Below are 15,388 nucleotides of genomic sequence, written 5' to 3'. Positions count from 1 at the left end.
TGAAAGAATTATTTTTGAGCAGTGGTTTCTGAAGCACTTTCAGCAGCACTGTTCTGCACCCCTAGGAAAGCTGTGACAGAACTGATTCAGCCTCACAAAGCAAGCGGGGGAACAGGCAACTACAGAGGGCTTCTGGGGAAATGAGCTTCCTGGGAAGATGACAGGGCAGGGAGAGAGGGAAATGAGAGAAGGGGAAGTCCACCTAGGCAAAAGCAGTTCACATGTTTTATAGCATTCTATATCTTCAAAACACAGTGCAAGCATTGAACTAAGATATTAGCCCGTGGGTGGAGAGATCTGGCTCCTCCACCCCCTCATTTTAGTACTAGCCAAACTGAAAGGCTGCGTGCTGACTGTGCTACTGGTCATAGTGCTTTGGGGCTTTTTTTCCTTTTCCTTGAAGGCTGTCTCTTTTTCTCAAAAGCTGGAGATGCTGCTGATACCCCCCAGAGACCTGGTGGGCATGGTGAAGCATTGTACCCCTTTTGAGTCACCAGCATGGTGCACCTGGCTAAGCCCTGCTGCTGTAGCTTATTTGGCTATTCTGGGTCTGGTGCTGATCAATATAAGCTCTTTATAGACGTGGCACTTTTATATTAATTGAACAGAAAGCAGAAATGCACAGTCAGAAAGCATATAGGAAGTCATGATCAGTGTTTGTACAGGGAGTAATTTAATTATTGTGTCGTTATCAGTAAAGGTGCATGCAGAACACATGTAGTTATCACTCAGCTCTGTCCTTGGCCTGATTTTCCCAGTGGTGTTTTGTTTCTTGCCTGATCTTGTGAACATTGTAGTGTTCTTCCGGGCAACTTGCTGCTTGTGTGGTATGGAAGATGGGGAGGAAGGTGGGAACTGAAGCCAAACGTGAACATTTCAAGCTCTCCTCAGATGTTTTTTGAAACCGTTTTCTACGTTGTGGTCTGGCTCTCACTTAGTTCTCCTTCGCATAGCTGCAATGTGCATCCTGCCCAGCAGTAGCCTAGGGTCCACAGTGTGTTTTCTGTAGGAGGGACTCTGTGTTCAGCAGAAGGTGAACCTCACGCTGGCATTTTAGCTTACAGTGTGCATATATCTGAGAAGATCTTCAACTGACTGCACTCCCTGCAGAAAGGAAGGACTTAAAGAAAGCTCTGCCCTTGGTAACCAGCCCCTAATTCAACGAGGAGAGATAATTTAAGCCCTTCGTAAATGCCATTTCTTGTGCCTGTGTGGCACAGTTTTACAGTGAAGGTAATGGAGACATACTGTTGCCATGCAGGCACCCCTTCTTTTGGTCAGCCCTAACCGTTTCTTGAGCTCGATCTCAGTTCTCACTCAGGATCAGATTCAGTTCTGTGTGCAGCTGTGGTCTGGGGCTTTCCAAAGCCGCTGCCTGGGAATCTGGTGTGGCAGCAGAATGCAATTCACTGCGTGTGACCTCTTGCTGAAACAGAAAACAAGGTTGCCTGTGTGCAGAAGTGAAAAAAAAAAGCAAAACAAAACAGTACAAATCTCCTGGGTTTCTTTTCTGACTTGGTAAGACAAGGGTAATCAGATCTCATAGAGTGGTGTGCCAGGAAGGAAATTTCTTCCCATGTGCGGCATACAATCAGCCAGGTGCAAGATGAGGAAGGGAGGTTCGTCTTCCTCTGAAGCATAAGGTATTAGCTCCTGCCAGAGGCTGTGTACCAGAGATCTCATCAGATACGGCAAATTTCACGTTCCTCTGCCCAGCGTGAAGCTTTCATTTCTACACAACACATTGTAACAATGTCAAACAATGAGTCATCCCACAAGGGGGAAAAGGAAAGAAAGCTTTTATCTCCCAGCAGACTGGAGATAATCTGCCTACCTAGGTATAAACAATTCTTCACCATGCTGCCTTCTCTCCAGGGGAAGGAAGCTGTTTTAAATTCATCTGTAGAACAGATACTGAATTGTCACACCTCCCAGGGCCAAGGAAAGGTGGCTGGAAGGGGCATGTAGAGAGGGCATTCCTTGCTTCTGTGAGAGGGTGCACAGTGAGCATGGATGGGGCCAGCAGCTTCATCTCCTGCCTGCTCTGAGCCTCGGAAGGAGCAGCTGGGGGTCAACCCCATCCCACAGTGGAAGCCTGGAATGAAATAATATCCTAGAAGGGATGTTGAGGCATCTTGTTTTTCAGAATGTCCAAAATAAACTGAGATACCTAAACTAATGAAGTGTTGCACAGCCCAATGCTTAGTGTGATCCTGACATCTCTCTACCACACCTTGCCTGGAGACTTTGCATGTTACGGTGTGGGGAGAAATGGAGATTCTATGATATTTGCCTATATTCACATACCTTGTCTAATTTTGTAACGCAGTCTTGGTCTTTTCCTGGTACAGGTTTGCAGCCCATTTACTGGAGCAGGGAGGATGTCGCACAGTGGCTCAGGTGGGCAGAGAAGGAGTTTTCCCTGAGGCCGATTGAGAGCAACACCTTTGAAATGAATGGCAAGGCTCTGTTGCTCCTGACCAAAGAGGACTTTCGATACAGATCGCCTCATTCAGGTGAGGAATTCTTACAGAAGCTACAGTTGAAAGAAGAGAAGAAACTGCAACAAGAGGGACAAAGGAGGATACAGAATCATGCTTGTTAGGGTGGGCTGGACAGTGGAGCAGAGAAGGGACAGAAACTCTTATATGAGACAAAGACAGAAAAGACAAGAGGGAAGAGAAATCTAGTTACCCCTGAGTTGTAAGTAAGTTTGGGTGTAACTCCACACCCAAAGATGCAACCTGTCTCTCATTAAAACTCTTTGCAGAACCCACAGAAAGTGGGCTTCTTTGGCAGCATTTCATGGCTTCCAGCTCTTCCCCATAAAGACTTATCTTTTTGCAGACCCAACAACAGCAGCAAGTTAATCAAGTGCTCGAGCCTCTTAAGAAGCTGACATTAGCATTCTGTCTCACAGCTGGCTTGGCTGACATGCTTCTAAGAGTGACTGCAAAATTCATCCCTGGGGGACCTTTCCTCTATTTTACAGCCCTTGTGGGCTTTACTTTATCATACTCTCTCACGTGCTGGAGGCTGGCCCAAGGTCCAACACAGATAGGTGTGAATCAGTTGGCCTGTTGCTCAAATTATGTCTTCATTTATTCACACAAGTGATTTAGAAATACATATGTGGTCTTCCTGTACTTAGATCCCCTGCAGTCTTTCTGCTATGGTTTCCCAGTCAGAGTAAGCCTCTGCCCTCCTTTGTCAGAGATGTTTAACTAAATATGAGTTATTGGTCCTATATAAGAGTTGTGAGCTTTCTTTTTATGACCATACGTGGTACCTCTGTTAAATATAAACATTTACTCAATCACTATAGATGATCAAAGAGTTTGCACCAAGTGGTTACAGAACTGCTGTTACCAGGCTTGCAGCATAAGATTCGCTCAGTGCAGAAGCGCAGCTGGTGCAGTTTGGCTCAGGCTGATAAAAAAGGAATGGCACTAATTCTGCTTCTAGCTCCTTTGTGACTCCCTTGAATGCACCCAACCATCCTCCTGCAGAATCTGCCTCTCATACTATGGTTTATATTTCTTCTATACACACTTTTCAAAGCATGTACTTTAAACCAAGAATAATTTTTATAAAAGGAATTGCCAGACATCTGTGTCTATTGCTAGTATAATACAGTAGTGAAAACTGATGCCTGGAAACATCCTTTGGTGGGTTTTTTTGGTACTCATTTTGAGCGATTTCATTGCAAAAATTAACCCAGTTTTAAGGCAAAAGAAGTACTGAAAGTGGGCAAGGACTGTAAAGGACAACTCTATGTAACTTGTTTGTTATTCCCCTTATCATACCAGTGCCTTGCTGCCTACCAGTTATTTCTCTACTCTTCCCTTTATGTGCTGTGAGGGCACTTGAAATGAGTAGGATTAAAATGTTTGTTGGCTGGAGATAGAGTGTTCTCAGAGAAGAGCCTCTGGCTTACAAATCCACACTGTGCAGAAGGCTAAACTCTTGTTTACCTAAACTTGGGTTAGAATGGCCTCTGTCCCAGCTCTTTCTCTCCTCTTTTTCTCCAGGTATTATTCCTCACCAATAATAAACATTTTAGAGGATAGCTCAGTCAGCCTAAATTACTATAGGTAAAATATACCTCAGTGTTTCCCAGTAATAAAATACACGTGAAACATAAGAACTGTAAAATAATATTTGCTATAGAGCTTAAGTTTTTCATAGAGTGTTGATATATAAAGGCTCTATCCTTTCTACTCCTGGTTAAACCAGTAGAATAGCATCCTCTCCTCCCAGTGACTGTACCAATAAAATGGGTACACAGCCACCAGCTATACTCTGATCTAGCACTGGCTCAGGAAGAGAGCAGAGGAGAGAGAGAGTGAGGAGACTTTTGTTCTTGTAACTAATACAGCTGTGTCTTTGTGATGCAGAAGTTTAAATACTTTGTTAGGTGAAAAAAGAAAAGTTATTGCTTGGAGTGTTACAGTACTAGTTATGGTTATGCCACTATTGCATTCAAAGATGCAAATTATGAGGTAAAAGACTTTCATGTACTCAACATGGAAAAGGTAACTGAGTTCTTGAGGCTCTGTTTGTAATTAGATTTTCAGGTATTGCAGACACTTCTTTAAAATGCCCTGAAGTCACTACTGAGACAGTGAAAGCAGCTGAGATGCTAAAAATAAAGGAAGTTGAACTGTGGAAAGCAGGATAGCTTTAACCGTTTCATACTAAGACAATAAACTTCACTGCAAGTAGAACATTATAGAGACAGCAGCTGAATGGCACACAGCTTTCAGTCTCATAGGAGCAACTGTTAACCCCACACACACTTGAGAAAACTCTCCTGGAAAATCCAGGGTTTCCCAGATGAAACTGTTAAGTTCCTTTTCAGATACTACTGCTGTAACTTGTTCCTCTGTATTATGAGGTAAGACACCCTGGAGAAAGGAAACAAAATTAGAAGCTGGGAGACTTTGTGCCCTGTATTGTGCCTTTTTACTTTGAAATGTCTAGCAAGTTACATCACACAAAACATGTAAGTATGTAAATGTTTAATGCAGATTTTGGAGGAAAGGCATCAGTACAAGATGAAATACATAAGAAGACACAAAATAAGCAGTTTATATTGATCTGCAGTGGTCACTGAAGTGACGTGTTCCACCGAGGAAGGATATAACAATTCTGGTAACATGGACTGGGAGGAAAAAGTGAGGAACAGCCTGCTTGCCACCTCAAAAAGAAACAAGCATTTGGATTGAGTCATGTGAAAACATGACAACGTGGTGCAGTACAATTCACTGCAGACATTTCTGTAAAATAATGATACAACAGCAACTAGCAGACTGTATTTACCCATGCAGATCTCCAAGTCCATTACATTAAGTTCCTTAGTATGCATCATGTCCCTTATCTAATACTGCCTGTTGCAGTGAGCTCTACAGATCCTCGTGTCTAGAAATAACTAGCTTTGCAGTCCAGTTTGGGCATACAGCAGTTCCTGTGGCAGCTGTAGCACTCAGGAATCTCCAGAAGTTGTCACCACAGCAGGGGTTGCATCTCTTCATTCTTTGCAGATCTTCAAGTTTACTCCAAAGTAACTTCTCAAAGTGAGAGTTCTTCCTCCTATGTATTTCCTAGATTGGAGTATCGTGGAGTATGCTGCCTCTGCCCTTGAGGCACTGGTGCTGCAGGGAGAGGCTTCCTCCTTGCCCCATAAAGCCTAAATTGTTCAGTAATTAAGGAATAGCACCTTGTTTGCTCTCAGCAACTCAGTGCATAATCACATGCTCTGCATTTAAGAATTCTCTGTCCTGAGGTGTGTCTCTAAAAAGGCTGAAGCTGTGATGAGAGAAGGTGGAACACTGAAATATTGCTTACAAAGGGTGTCAACTCCTGAATGGGCACTTGTGTAGCCTGGAAAAACTGTATCAGGGTAATAACAGCCACTTCTTTTCATTCTCCTGTTCTTCCAGAAGCGTGATATGCTGCTTTTCTTTTTCTTTTTTCCTTTCAGAGAAGAACCTTGCAAAACAGTGAAGTGCAGAATTTTACAGCAGGCCTGTTTGGATCTGAAAATAGCAGCCAGGAGCATGAATTAATGCCTCAGGTGGCTAAACGAGTCCTACTGTTTGTTTTTCAGGTGATGTTCTGTATGAACTCCTTCAGCATATCCTGAAGCAAAGGAAATCTCATATGCTGTTCTCACCTTTCTTCCATTCTGGGAATTCTATCCATTCTCAGTCAGAGGTGTTATTACATCAGAACCACAATGAAGGTAACTGTCTTGTTCTTATGGGAACTATTATTATAAACAGGAAACTGGAATAAGGCTGTATGGAATGTTGTCATTTTCTGGCTTCAAAGTTACTTAAATAAAGTTGCTGTTCTCCGTTTGTCTCTGTAGCTCTTAACAGTCAGTTGGTTTAAGGGCTCGACTGTCTGTTCACCATATATATTTTGTTATTTTGTCCTACTTCCAAAGCTGCCTTTGAAGGTATAGCAGACGTAGAGTTAAACAAGAAAGTCAGGCAGTTTTATTGGCCACATTGATTTGTTTCTTCTCACTACCAGTTGGGTAGATAAAGGTAATTCATAGACTTTTAGTATCCTGGAGATGCAACTATGTGCAGTTGTTTGCAGAGCAGGAGAAAAAGCAACATCAGAGAGGAATATTTAGCCCAAAGTCAGTTCAAATGACAGTGTCGTCACATTGTGCCAAAGTTCCTGGCACTGAACCCATCTTGTTGCTCAGCTTTTGAACTGGTTAAATGACTCATTTTGAGAAAAGTTTTTTTTTCTTTTTTTTTTTCTTTTTTTTTTTCTTTTTCTTTTTTTTTTTTTTTCAGTTTTCTCTCATTTTTACCATCAGTAGAAATATTTGCTTTGGTTATTAGTTAGCTCTCTAGTAGTGTTCTTACACACCGTGCCTGTTACAGGTGTCAAAAAAAGAATAGATATATGCTTGTGGCATTGCAGATTTGGGCTTCTCCTTATTCAGTTCAGATCAGAATGTTTCCTTCAAATGAAAAGATACAATACCTAAGATTTTTAAGAGATCCCTTCTATGAAAGCATCAAATGCAATTCTGTTTTGTTTTGTTTTATTTTGTTTTGTTTTTAAAGAAAAAAAAGATATAGGAAAAAGTAGTTTTACTCCTTTCTTTTTCAGGTAGAAAACAGCAGAACTGGATTAGGATTTCACAAGTTTGAGTTTAACATTTAGATCCTCCAGCTTGATCACAATACAGACAATGTTGTGTTTTTTTTCTCCACAGATAGCTTTGTCCAGAGACCTTCAAGACCATCCACAGAAGCAGTCCTCCACAGCACCCCAACCATTGAACTGTTGCATCGTTCTAGATCACCCATCACCAACAATCACCGTCCATCACCAGATTCTGATCAGCGGCCACTGAAGTCCCCTATGGACAACGCTATCCGTCACTTCTCCCCAGCCGACAGGGTGCCAGGGGCAAGGTATCATCAAGAGAACAACCACCAAGAGTCCTATCCTCTCTCAGTGTCCCCGATAGAAAACAACCACTGCCCACCTCCTCCTGAGGTGCTTCAGAAGCCCAACAGCCCTCGCCAGGAGAACACCAGGGTCATCCAGCTGATGCCCAGTCCTATCATGCATCCTTTGATATTGAACCCCAGGCACACTGATTTCAAACCACCGAGGTTGTCTGAGGATGGGCTGCACAGGGATATAAAGCCAATCAACCTGTCCCACCGAGAAGAGTTAGCTTATATGAACCACATCATGGTGTCTGTATCCCCTCATGAGGACCACGGAATGCCAATTGGAAGAATAGCAGGTAAGTGGCCTTCTGTAGGCTGCACCAGATTTGAAATTTTTCATTCATAACTTACTGTGACATGTGTTAGTAGCTTCTCATTTCTTTTTGCCACACAGTGACCTCAGCAATTATTGTCATTCTGCTGGTTTTACCACATCTATAGTTTAGGCAGTTAAGTATGATTAAAACAGTTTCATGACAGGTAAGCAAAGTTGCAGTGACATGCTTGTGACCACAGAATGCGTAATTAGTACTGAAACGTATAAGTCCTGACGTTTGCTGCCTCTCTACCCACTAGCAATCCATTTGTTTCCCAAGATACTCATCTCCAAAGCCTTGTCCTGCAAAGAGATAACTTTCCAAGAATTGCATTCCTTTTAGTGTTGAGTTCTAGGCAGGCACATTCTGTCGGTTGTATTTGAGACAATGCATTCAGACTTGCTATTACAGAGATGGTGGGACTAATGAAATCTCACCTCAGAGTCCTGCTTCTTTGGCTTTCCTGTCTTCTCATGCTAGGATGGTCCCTTTTTACAGAAACAGGGTTGCCTTTGTCCCACACAAACCACAGTCATTGTCTCGCTTTTGTTATCGTAAATAACTGACATCACAGCAGCTGAATCAGGAAGCTGAGGTTACAGAAAATGTTTTTTGTACTTGAAAGGGAACTGTAAATAGATAGGGAGAGTGGGAAGGGGAATCGAACCACTTCACAACTGTGCTGAATGCCCCACCAACTAGTAATGTTTTGAGGGATGTAAATACACATCATACACCCAAAAGCATTCCATACATTTATATCAGCAGCAAACTAAAGTGATACTCAGTTCTTGTGGGCTGTTACGTATGTCCACATGGGTACGTTTTAAAACACCTTGTTCATTTCAGTCCTTTTTGTGCCTTAAACTTGTTACAGATGATATGCTGCCTCAGCTTTAATGAGGAAGATTTTGTTTTGAGACTTATTGTTCTATATTCATGTTACACATCTCACCAGCTAGTCACATGTCAAGCATAAAAAGGGCCGCGATCCTTTCATGTAATAGAGAGACAAGCGATGAAAATTGATCTTTGGGAATTTTTGGCTGGCTGACATTTGTCTCTCTTCTTTTGACTTTTACTGCCCAGGTTAAAAAATACGGCTAATTTTGTGACAGAGAGGACTCTGTTCTGATTGCATCTCTGGAGTTTTCCTTTCCTTAAAGTAGTGTTGGATAATCAGGGGAGTTGTTAAAAATATGGTTTTCTTCTAAAAAAAGGCATTATTTCCATTTTATGGATAAGAAATTCTGATGGGTAGAGAAATGCAAAGATTTAGCAATAATTCAGTCACAGAGCTAAGTATTTATCAGTTCACAGGGGTGAAAAGAGAGCTTTGACTTTCTGTTGACTTTTAACTATTTGCATGCAAGTGATTTTCACAAGAAACATTGATAAGGAGCAGCTACTAGGGAACCCCATGTGCTGCTGACTTAAACACTGGACTGAGTTCAAAAACATGTTCTATTCCCAAATCAGATATTTTAAATTGTAAAAGAAGTTACTCCTTGACAAGAGATACTTCGCAGCATCATAAGCCTGTTTACTTGTAGATGGAATCTATTTTCAAATGCAGTATGCAATTATTTGATGCTGAGAAAGAAAGCAGTGTTTTCACTTCATGCTGTCCGTAGTGCTCTGTTGTCAGAAAGTCAGTCACTACAGCTGTTTACTTTCAGACATAAGAAAACAGAAGGCTCTGGCTGTCAGACAGAGTAATGACCTTTATGTACTAGTAGATAAATGTTATCTTTTCATGTAATATCATTTCTTAAGATATTGACTTTACTGGTAGCTCACTTCTACAGCAAAGAGTTTAAAACTGAAGGCCTTGCTTTCATTTACTCTAAGGACATTTTACACTTCTTTGCAGGTAAAAGGCATAAAATATCTTTGTTACTTGTTAAGGTCCCATTTAACCAGTGGTTTGAATTGATTTTAAAAACCCATGTTTATCTACTTTAACACCTTATGCATGAGTCTTCAGTGTAACTTTGTCAGAGCTAGAAGTCATTGGATTGGGATGATCCAAAGGCGGACTTGTATCCCTGGCAAGATTTAAGCTACCTAACTCAGGCACCAGTAGTCATTCATAGCTATGACATCACTTAAAAATAAAAGTCATTTAAAAAAAAACAAAAATCCCTAAAAAAGGGAATTTAACAAAGCAGTGCAACAGACCATTATCCTTTTGGAACTGCAAATTCAAAGCAATGACAGTGTTTGTTGATAGACAGCCTATGACTTGAACTCTTGCAAGCAGACACTCCATCTGGCTGACTAAAAAAAGCAGTCCTTGGTTCACCCAGATTGTCTCAAAGGATTCCACCCTGTGGAAACAGAAAAACACGTCTCTCTTTTTTTTAAACCCAGTTGTAGTTTTGATCAAGAAAGGTGCTTGAAATTAGTTCTGCAAAATGGAAATCCCACCCTCCATGCACCTCCGACTAGGAGGGTCTTGTTATCAAACATTTTAGGGCTTTGATATCTCATAAAGGTACTTTCCCAGGGTACAAGGACAGATGAGGGTTCCTGTGTTGGTAGGTTTTCTGACTGCATCAGGGCTGAGACATGCACAGCACCAGTGGTGGAACCACCAGAAACTGTCTTTGCAGCTGTGAAGTTCTGCCACCATTGCTTCCCCAAGAGCTCTGCTGTCAACCTCTACCAGAGTTGGCTGTCAACATACAGCTGTGCTTAGGTGTCAAAACTGTACTTTTTAAGTTAGCTAGATACACTTCTGCTTGCTAGAAGGAAGTAAAATGGGTACTTGACATAGCAGATCTAACCAGAAACCTGAATGGAGATAGGGGAATCCCTGCAAGAGGCAATTAGGGATTATCCAGTTAGGTTTGGTTTCACCCTTATTTTTATCACAAAGAAGTTCACTTAGAAAAGTGGGAGTGTAACAATGTTGTTGCAAAACACCTTACTTTTATTCAATCACTTAAAACTCACTGAGACAATTCTGAGCTTTTTATTTTCTGAGAGGAAATACTTTGCTGAACAGGTTTCTGAGATTTTCAGTTCTTGGTGGTTTTCTTTACCAGCTTTCTGGGACAGAAAAGCTTGTCCATGAATCCACGCAACCTGTGGCAGTGAAACTTGGGTATTACACACTGTGCTGCCCCTTTGCTTTGGCAGTGCCATTTGTCCAGTACAGAACCTAACCCAGTAACTGTGCAGATAGCAAGGATGAGGTGCCACAGAATGACTGTGGTTGCAACTCAGCTCCTGCTCCAGGTCCAGTTGGAACTGGAGACTGAGGAACACAATGAAGCTGTAGGTCAATCTGTGCATGCCTTAGGCAGACCTATCCACCTTGTACAAGTAGCTTGGTAGGACAAGCATAGCTGTAGATCCCCACCTTGCATATTGCTTTTGATTTTGCTCCACGCTTAGGAAGGAAAAGATTCCAAAGGCAGGTAAGTCTCTTGTGCCTGCTGTTGCCTATTAGCATGCTATCCTTATCAGCTGAGTTACCTTAGCAACAAAGCTGTATTTAGCTTTATAAGCTTCCAGATTTGTTTCTTCCTCATCAGGAATATAAGGAAAAGCCAAGTAATGTTTAAACAGTTCAGAGACGCATTACCTACTACAGTTTGGTCCATAAAACCATTGACTACTGTAGAAAGAAGAACAAGCAAGATTATTGTCTTGCTGAAATCATGAAAGTGATCCACCTCCTACTCAGCTTCTGACTTGGGATCCATCCCTCAGTGTGCCAAAAGTCCAGGAGCACAGCCTTGAACCCAACAGATTTGTGTACCTGACTTCTCTGTATAAATAGTCAAAACTGAAAATACAGTCCTCTGTTGAGAACGCATCAGTAATGAATGACTCTGTAAGGGTGGATAATATGAAACATAGTAAATATTCAAAAGGTAAACTCACCAACATCAGTACCTTGGCTGGAAAAGCTGGGGCAATCTCCACCAGGGAGCAACCAGTGGTGGTCAGCCCTTAAATGAGATCTTAGAGGAGGTGGAGTTGAGTTCCACCCCTTCCGGGAGCACAGCTGAATTACCCTCACCTGTGCTCCCACAGGTGACCCAACACTTGCCTCAGCTGATTAATCAGAGGTTCAGGCTGTGATTCCCAGTTTCCCATACAGACTCATGTTGTACTAAAGTCTACAGTTCTTAAGATGGGGATAGGCCGTGGTTCTGAGCACAGGGAGGTCTTTCACCTCAAAACCCTATAAATACAGTAGTTTTGCAGAGGTGCCTGGAGTGAGCTTGGAGGATGAACAGGATCAGGTAAGTTAACAAAATCTCTTGTATAAATGCAGTTATACCTCATCAGTTTATTTTCCTTCATGTACAAAAATGATTTTACAGGCATGGTTACTATAGAACAACCCATGGTGGATAATAGGGGAGGAGAGTGGGAAAAGAGACAAAAAACAGTTATACCTGTTTAATAACAAGGGTAAAATCCTACAAGCATGCACAACTTGTGAATTCAAAGATTTGCAGCAACTAATACTGTTGCCCTCATAATAAGGGATGCAGTTTCCTGTTTCTTTTGCTATATATGCTCTATATATATGACAGGCTGAGGGAGTTGGGTTTGTTCAGCCTGCAGAAGAGAAGGTTGCGGGGTGACCTCATTGCAGCCTTTCAGTACCTGAAGGGAACTTACTCCCAGGAGGGGAGTAAACTCTTCAAAAGGGCTGACAATAGCAGGACTAGGGGAAATGGTTTTAAGTTAAAAGAGGGAAGATTTAGGTTGGATGTTAGGGGAATGTTCTTTACTAGAAGAGTGGTTAGGTCCTGGAACAGGCTGCCCAGGGAGGTTGTGGATGCCCCGTCCCTGGAGGTGTTCAAGACCAGGTTGGACGGGGCCCTGGGCAACCTGATCTAGTAAAGGTGTATGTTTGGTGGCCCTGCTAGGCAGGGGGGTTGGAACTACATGATCCTTGAGGTCCCTTCCAACCCAGGTAATTCTGTGATTCTGTGATATACAGTGTCTATGTGCTCTGTTGCGCAAAAGTCCCTTATCCAAATGTTTACTGCCCAAGCAGAGGAGGTAAATAAAAAAAAAGTAAGGGCATACAAAGGTGAAAGGTGCTTGCAAGCGTTCTAGCACTGATCAGAAGCAGTGCGAAAGAGAAAGCTGTTTCATATAGCAAAGTAAAATCTGTCAGTAGACAGTATCTGACCAGTCCCCCACTCAGAATCATTAAGTGCACTTCCAGATTCTACTGACTGGTAACACCTTCTGTTATGCTACAGTGCCTCACATGTGCAGATTCCAGTTTGTTTGAAGAACATATTAACCAATATAAAAACTGAAACAACTCAGACCCTGTGCTACTGTTCAGTCTGATACTCCTGCTTTAATTCTTCACTACACTTATCATCATTAACAGCAATCTGAGCCATCCATAAAGCAGGTGGATGCCAGGCGTATAGCTTAATGAACTCCCTGCTACTTCCTTTACCTGTTGCAGTTTTTAAAGCCAGCCATGGTGTTGCTGTGTTAATAGCTGTTTGTGCATCAGAGTTGCAGTTGCATCCTCCAGGTAAAAGCAGAACCTACCCAACTGTGCAGTGTTGTTAAGTGCTGGGAGTTGAGTGCTTGGATTTCCAGGTAGCTGATCCTCCTTTACACAGAGCAGCAAGTGTGAAACTTGAAAGAATAAGGGATTTTTGGTGTAGGTATGTCCTGTCACTCCTATTTGAATATGATAATTGCAGTGCCACTGGCCTTGTTTAATCGCATGTCCTTGCAGTCAATTACAGTGTTATATTTGCAGTATGCATGACGTCAATTTCAAGCCTCTTGTGAAGAGCCAGACTACTACAAAGAGACTGATGTATGAGTATGTGTAAGAATCAAGCTCACAGAGTTCCTTTTCATAGGATAAGTTTTCATTATAACCTTGAGAGCTGTCTTAACATGGCATTAACTATTAATTTCAATATGGAAGTGTGCCTTCCCTGCCAATATAACCAGTGTCACTCAAGCAGTAGCAGAATGACAACAGCTTGGATAGGTAGTTTGAGATTTTCTGTGAAGTGTCTTACTTTACAGATGCCCCCATTCTGCACAGTTACAGGAGGAGAAACTGCAGCCAGGGCTTGTTCTGGTCTTTCCAGAAGTTATGACTGACCAAGCTATAGGAAAACTCAGTCATCCAGCCTCCATCCTTCTCATTGCTGTTCTGCAGTGTCTATGTGTCATGGCTAGGTGGATGTGATAAGTGGGTTCAGAGTACCCTCAGCTGCAACTGAGATCAGCAGGATGTTAAACACCTCAAGTACATAGCCTTTGTTACGAAGATGTGAACCTTATTTTCCCTGTGTATTGCACACTTTCTTCAGGCTAATTGTGTCAGTAATTCAGATTTTCTTCTACAAAGGAAACATGCTTTACTTTGAACACTTAGTTAAACCAGAACAATACACCTTAGTGTTGACACTACATTGTACTCTTAGGAGACAGGCTTACTTAAGTCTTATTTTAATACTGATCTGATTTTATTATCAGAATAAGTGGAAGAGAGAACCCTATTGTTGTGGTGGAACAGGTAAAAAGAACACTTGAAACTTAATGCTGAAAATACTTGTCTGTTTGGTGGGGATGGAACAGAAGAATAGGACGGGGGGAAAAAAAGTCATATTTCTTAATAACATAGTCTTTATCTTCCAAGATCCTCATCTATCAAACTGTCCTTTCTCAGTCTCTGACCCATTCATTACCTGTCCTTTGGTATCTGAGTGCTTCTTTCTACAACCACATGAGGAATATGAACCTTTTGGATCTTCCTTCTCCTCATACATTTTTACTGCCAAAGATGGAGCTTTCTTGCCCTGTTACTTCTACAACTGCTAACAGCACGACAATCTCAGATTTCTGCTCTGCTTCTGCCTGATCAGCATTTGGGTACAAGACAGAAGCAACATACAACCGTTGCACTGTGAGATCTGGCAACCTATTTTTCCATCTCCAGCTTGAATTTACAAAGCTGAACAAACAGTTGTCTGTCAGAAGGTTTATCCACATAGAAACATCAACTTTACTGCATCAGCTTACCATCCTGCTTCTAACAGCAGCCAACATTAATGGAAAGAAGACCCTTTCTCTCTTTGTAACCTGGACACAGATTACTGTATAGTGTTAGCACCCCACAGAGCCATTTAACCCCTTATTTGTGAGATTTATTTACTTCTTTTTTTGCCTATTTCTTTTGCATATTGTTTGTGATGTACTTAGATGTTGAGACTGTATTGTTCCTAACTGTATCAGCACAACAGTAACCCTACTGTAGTATTTCTTTCTTTCTGCTTGTACTGTCATTTGCCACCATAGCTTTAATCTTCATCCCTCTCTATTTGTGTAGTAAAGGAAAGCTGGTAAAATCATTGTCACCCTACTCCTGAAATGAATTAGAATATCAGCCAACGTGGTGAGCATCATGTACCAATTTGATAGCCAAGGTCCATTTGGCTTGTGCAGAAAGCTCCGTCTGTTGCACAGTTGAGGATATGGTTAAAATGCTGTTGGAGCTTAATGCTGTGGCAAGCCTAAAACGAGTCAGGAGCCAGGACTTAAGGCTGGATGTAGCTCCCAGGT

At 41.9% G+C, this 15,388-nt stretch overlaps 1 protein-coding gene across 4 annotated transcripts in view; it reads left to right on the top strand.

Annotated features, from left to right (window-relative positions):
- Positions 1-15,388, top strand: part of ETV6 (ETS variant transcription factor 6) — a 125,235-nt gene that overhangs the window by 92,679 nt on the left and 17,168 nt on the right. For all 4 annotated transcript variants that reach the window (XM_015870759.3, XM_015870767.3, XM_085522491.1 and 1 more), the window contains 3 exons: positions 2,352-2,516; positions 6,110-6,244; positions 7,244-7,786. In XM_015870759.3, the coding sequence (XP_015726245.2) occupies positions 2,352-2,516; positions 6,110-6,244; positions 7,244-7,786 (843 nt within the window). The remainder of the gene's footprint in view (positions 1-2,351; positions 2,517-6,109; positions 6,245-7,243; positions 7,787-15,388) is intronic.

Source organism: Coturnix japonica, chromosome 1 (genome assembly GCF_054131305.1).
Source record: "Coturnix japonica strain WE chromosome 1, WE-NBRP24, whole genome shotgun sequence".
Classification (NCBI taxonomy): Eukaryota; Metazoa; Chordata; class Aves; order Galliformes; family Phasianidae; genus Coturnix; species Coturnix japonica.
Note: the sequence above shows the minus strand (reverse complement) of the source record. Positions and strands in the feature narration are given on the sequence as shown.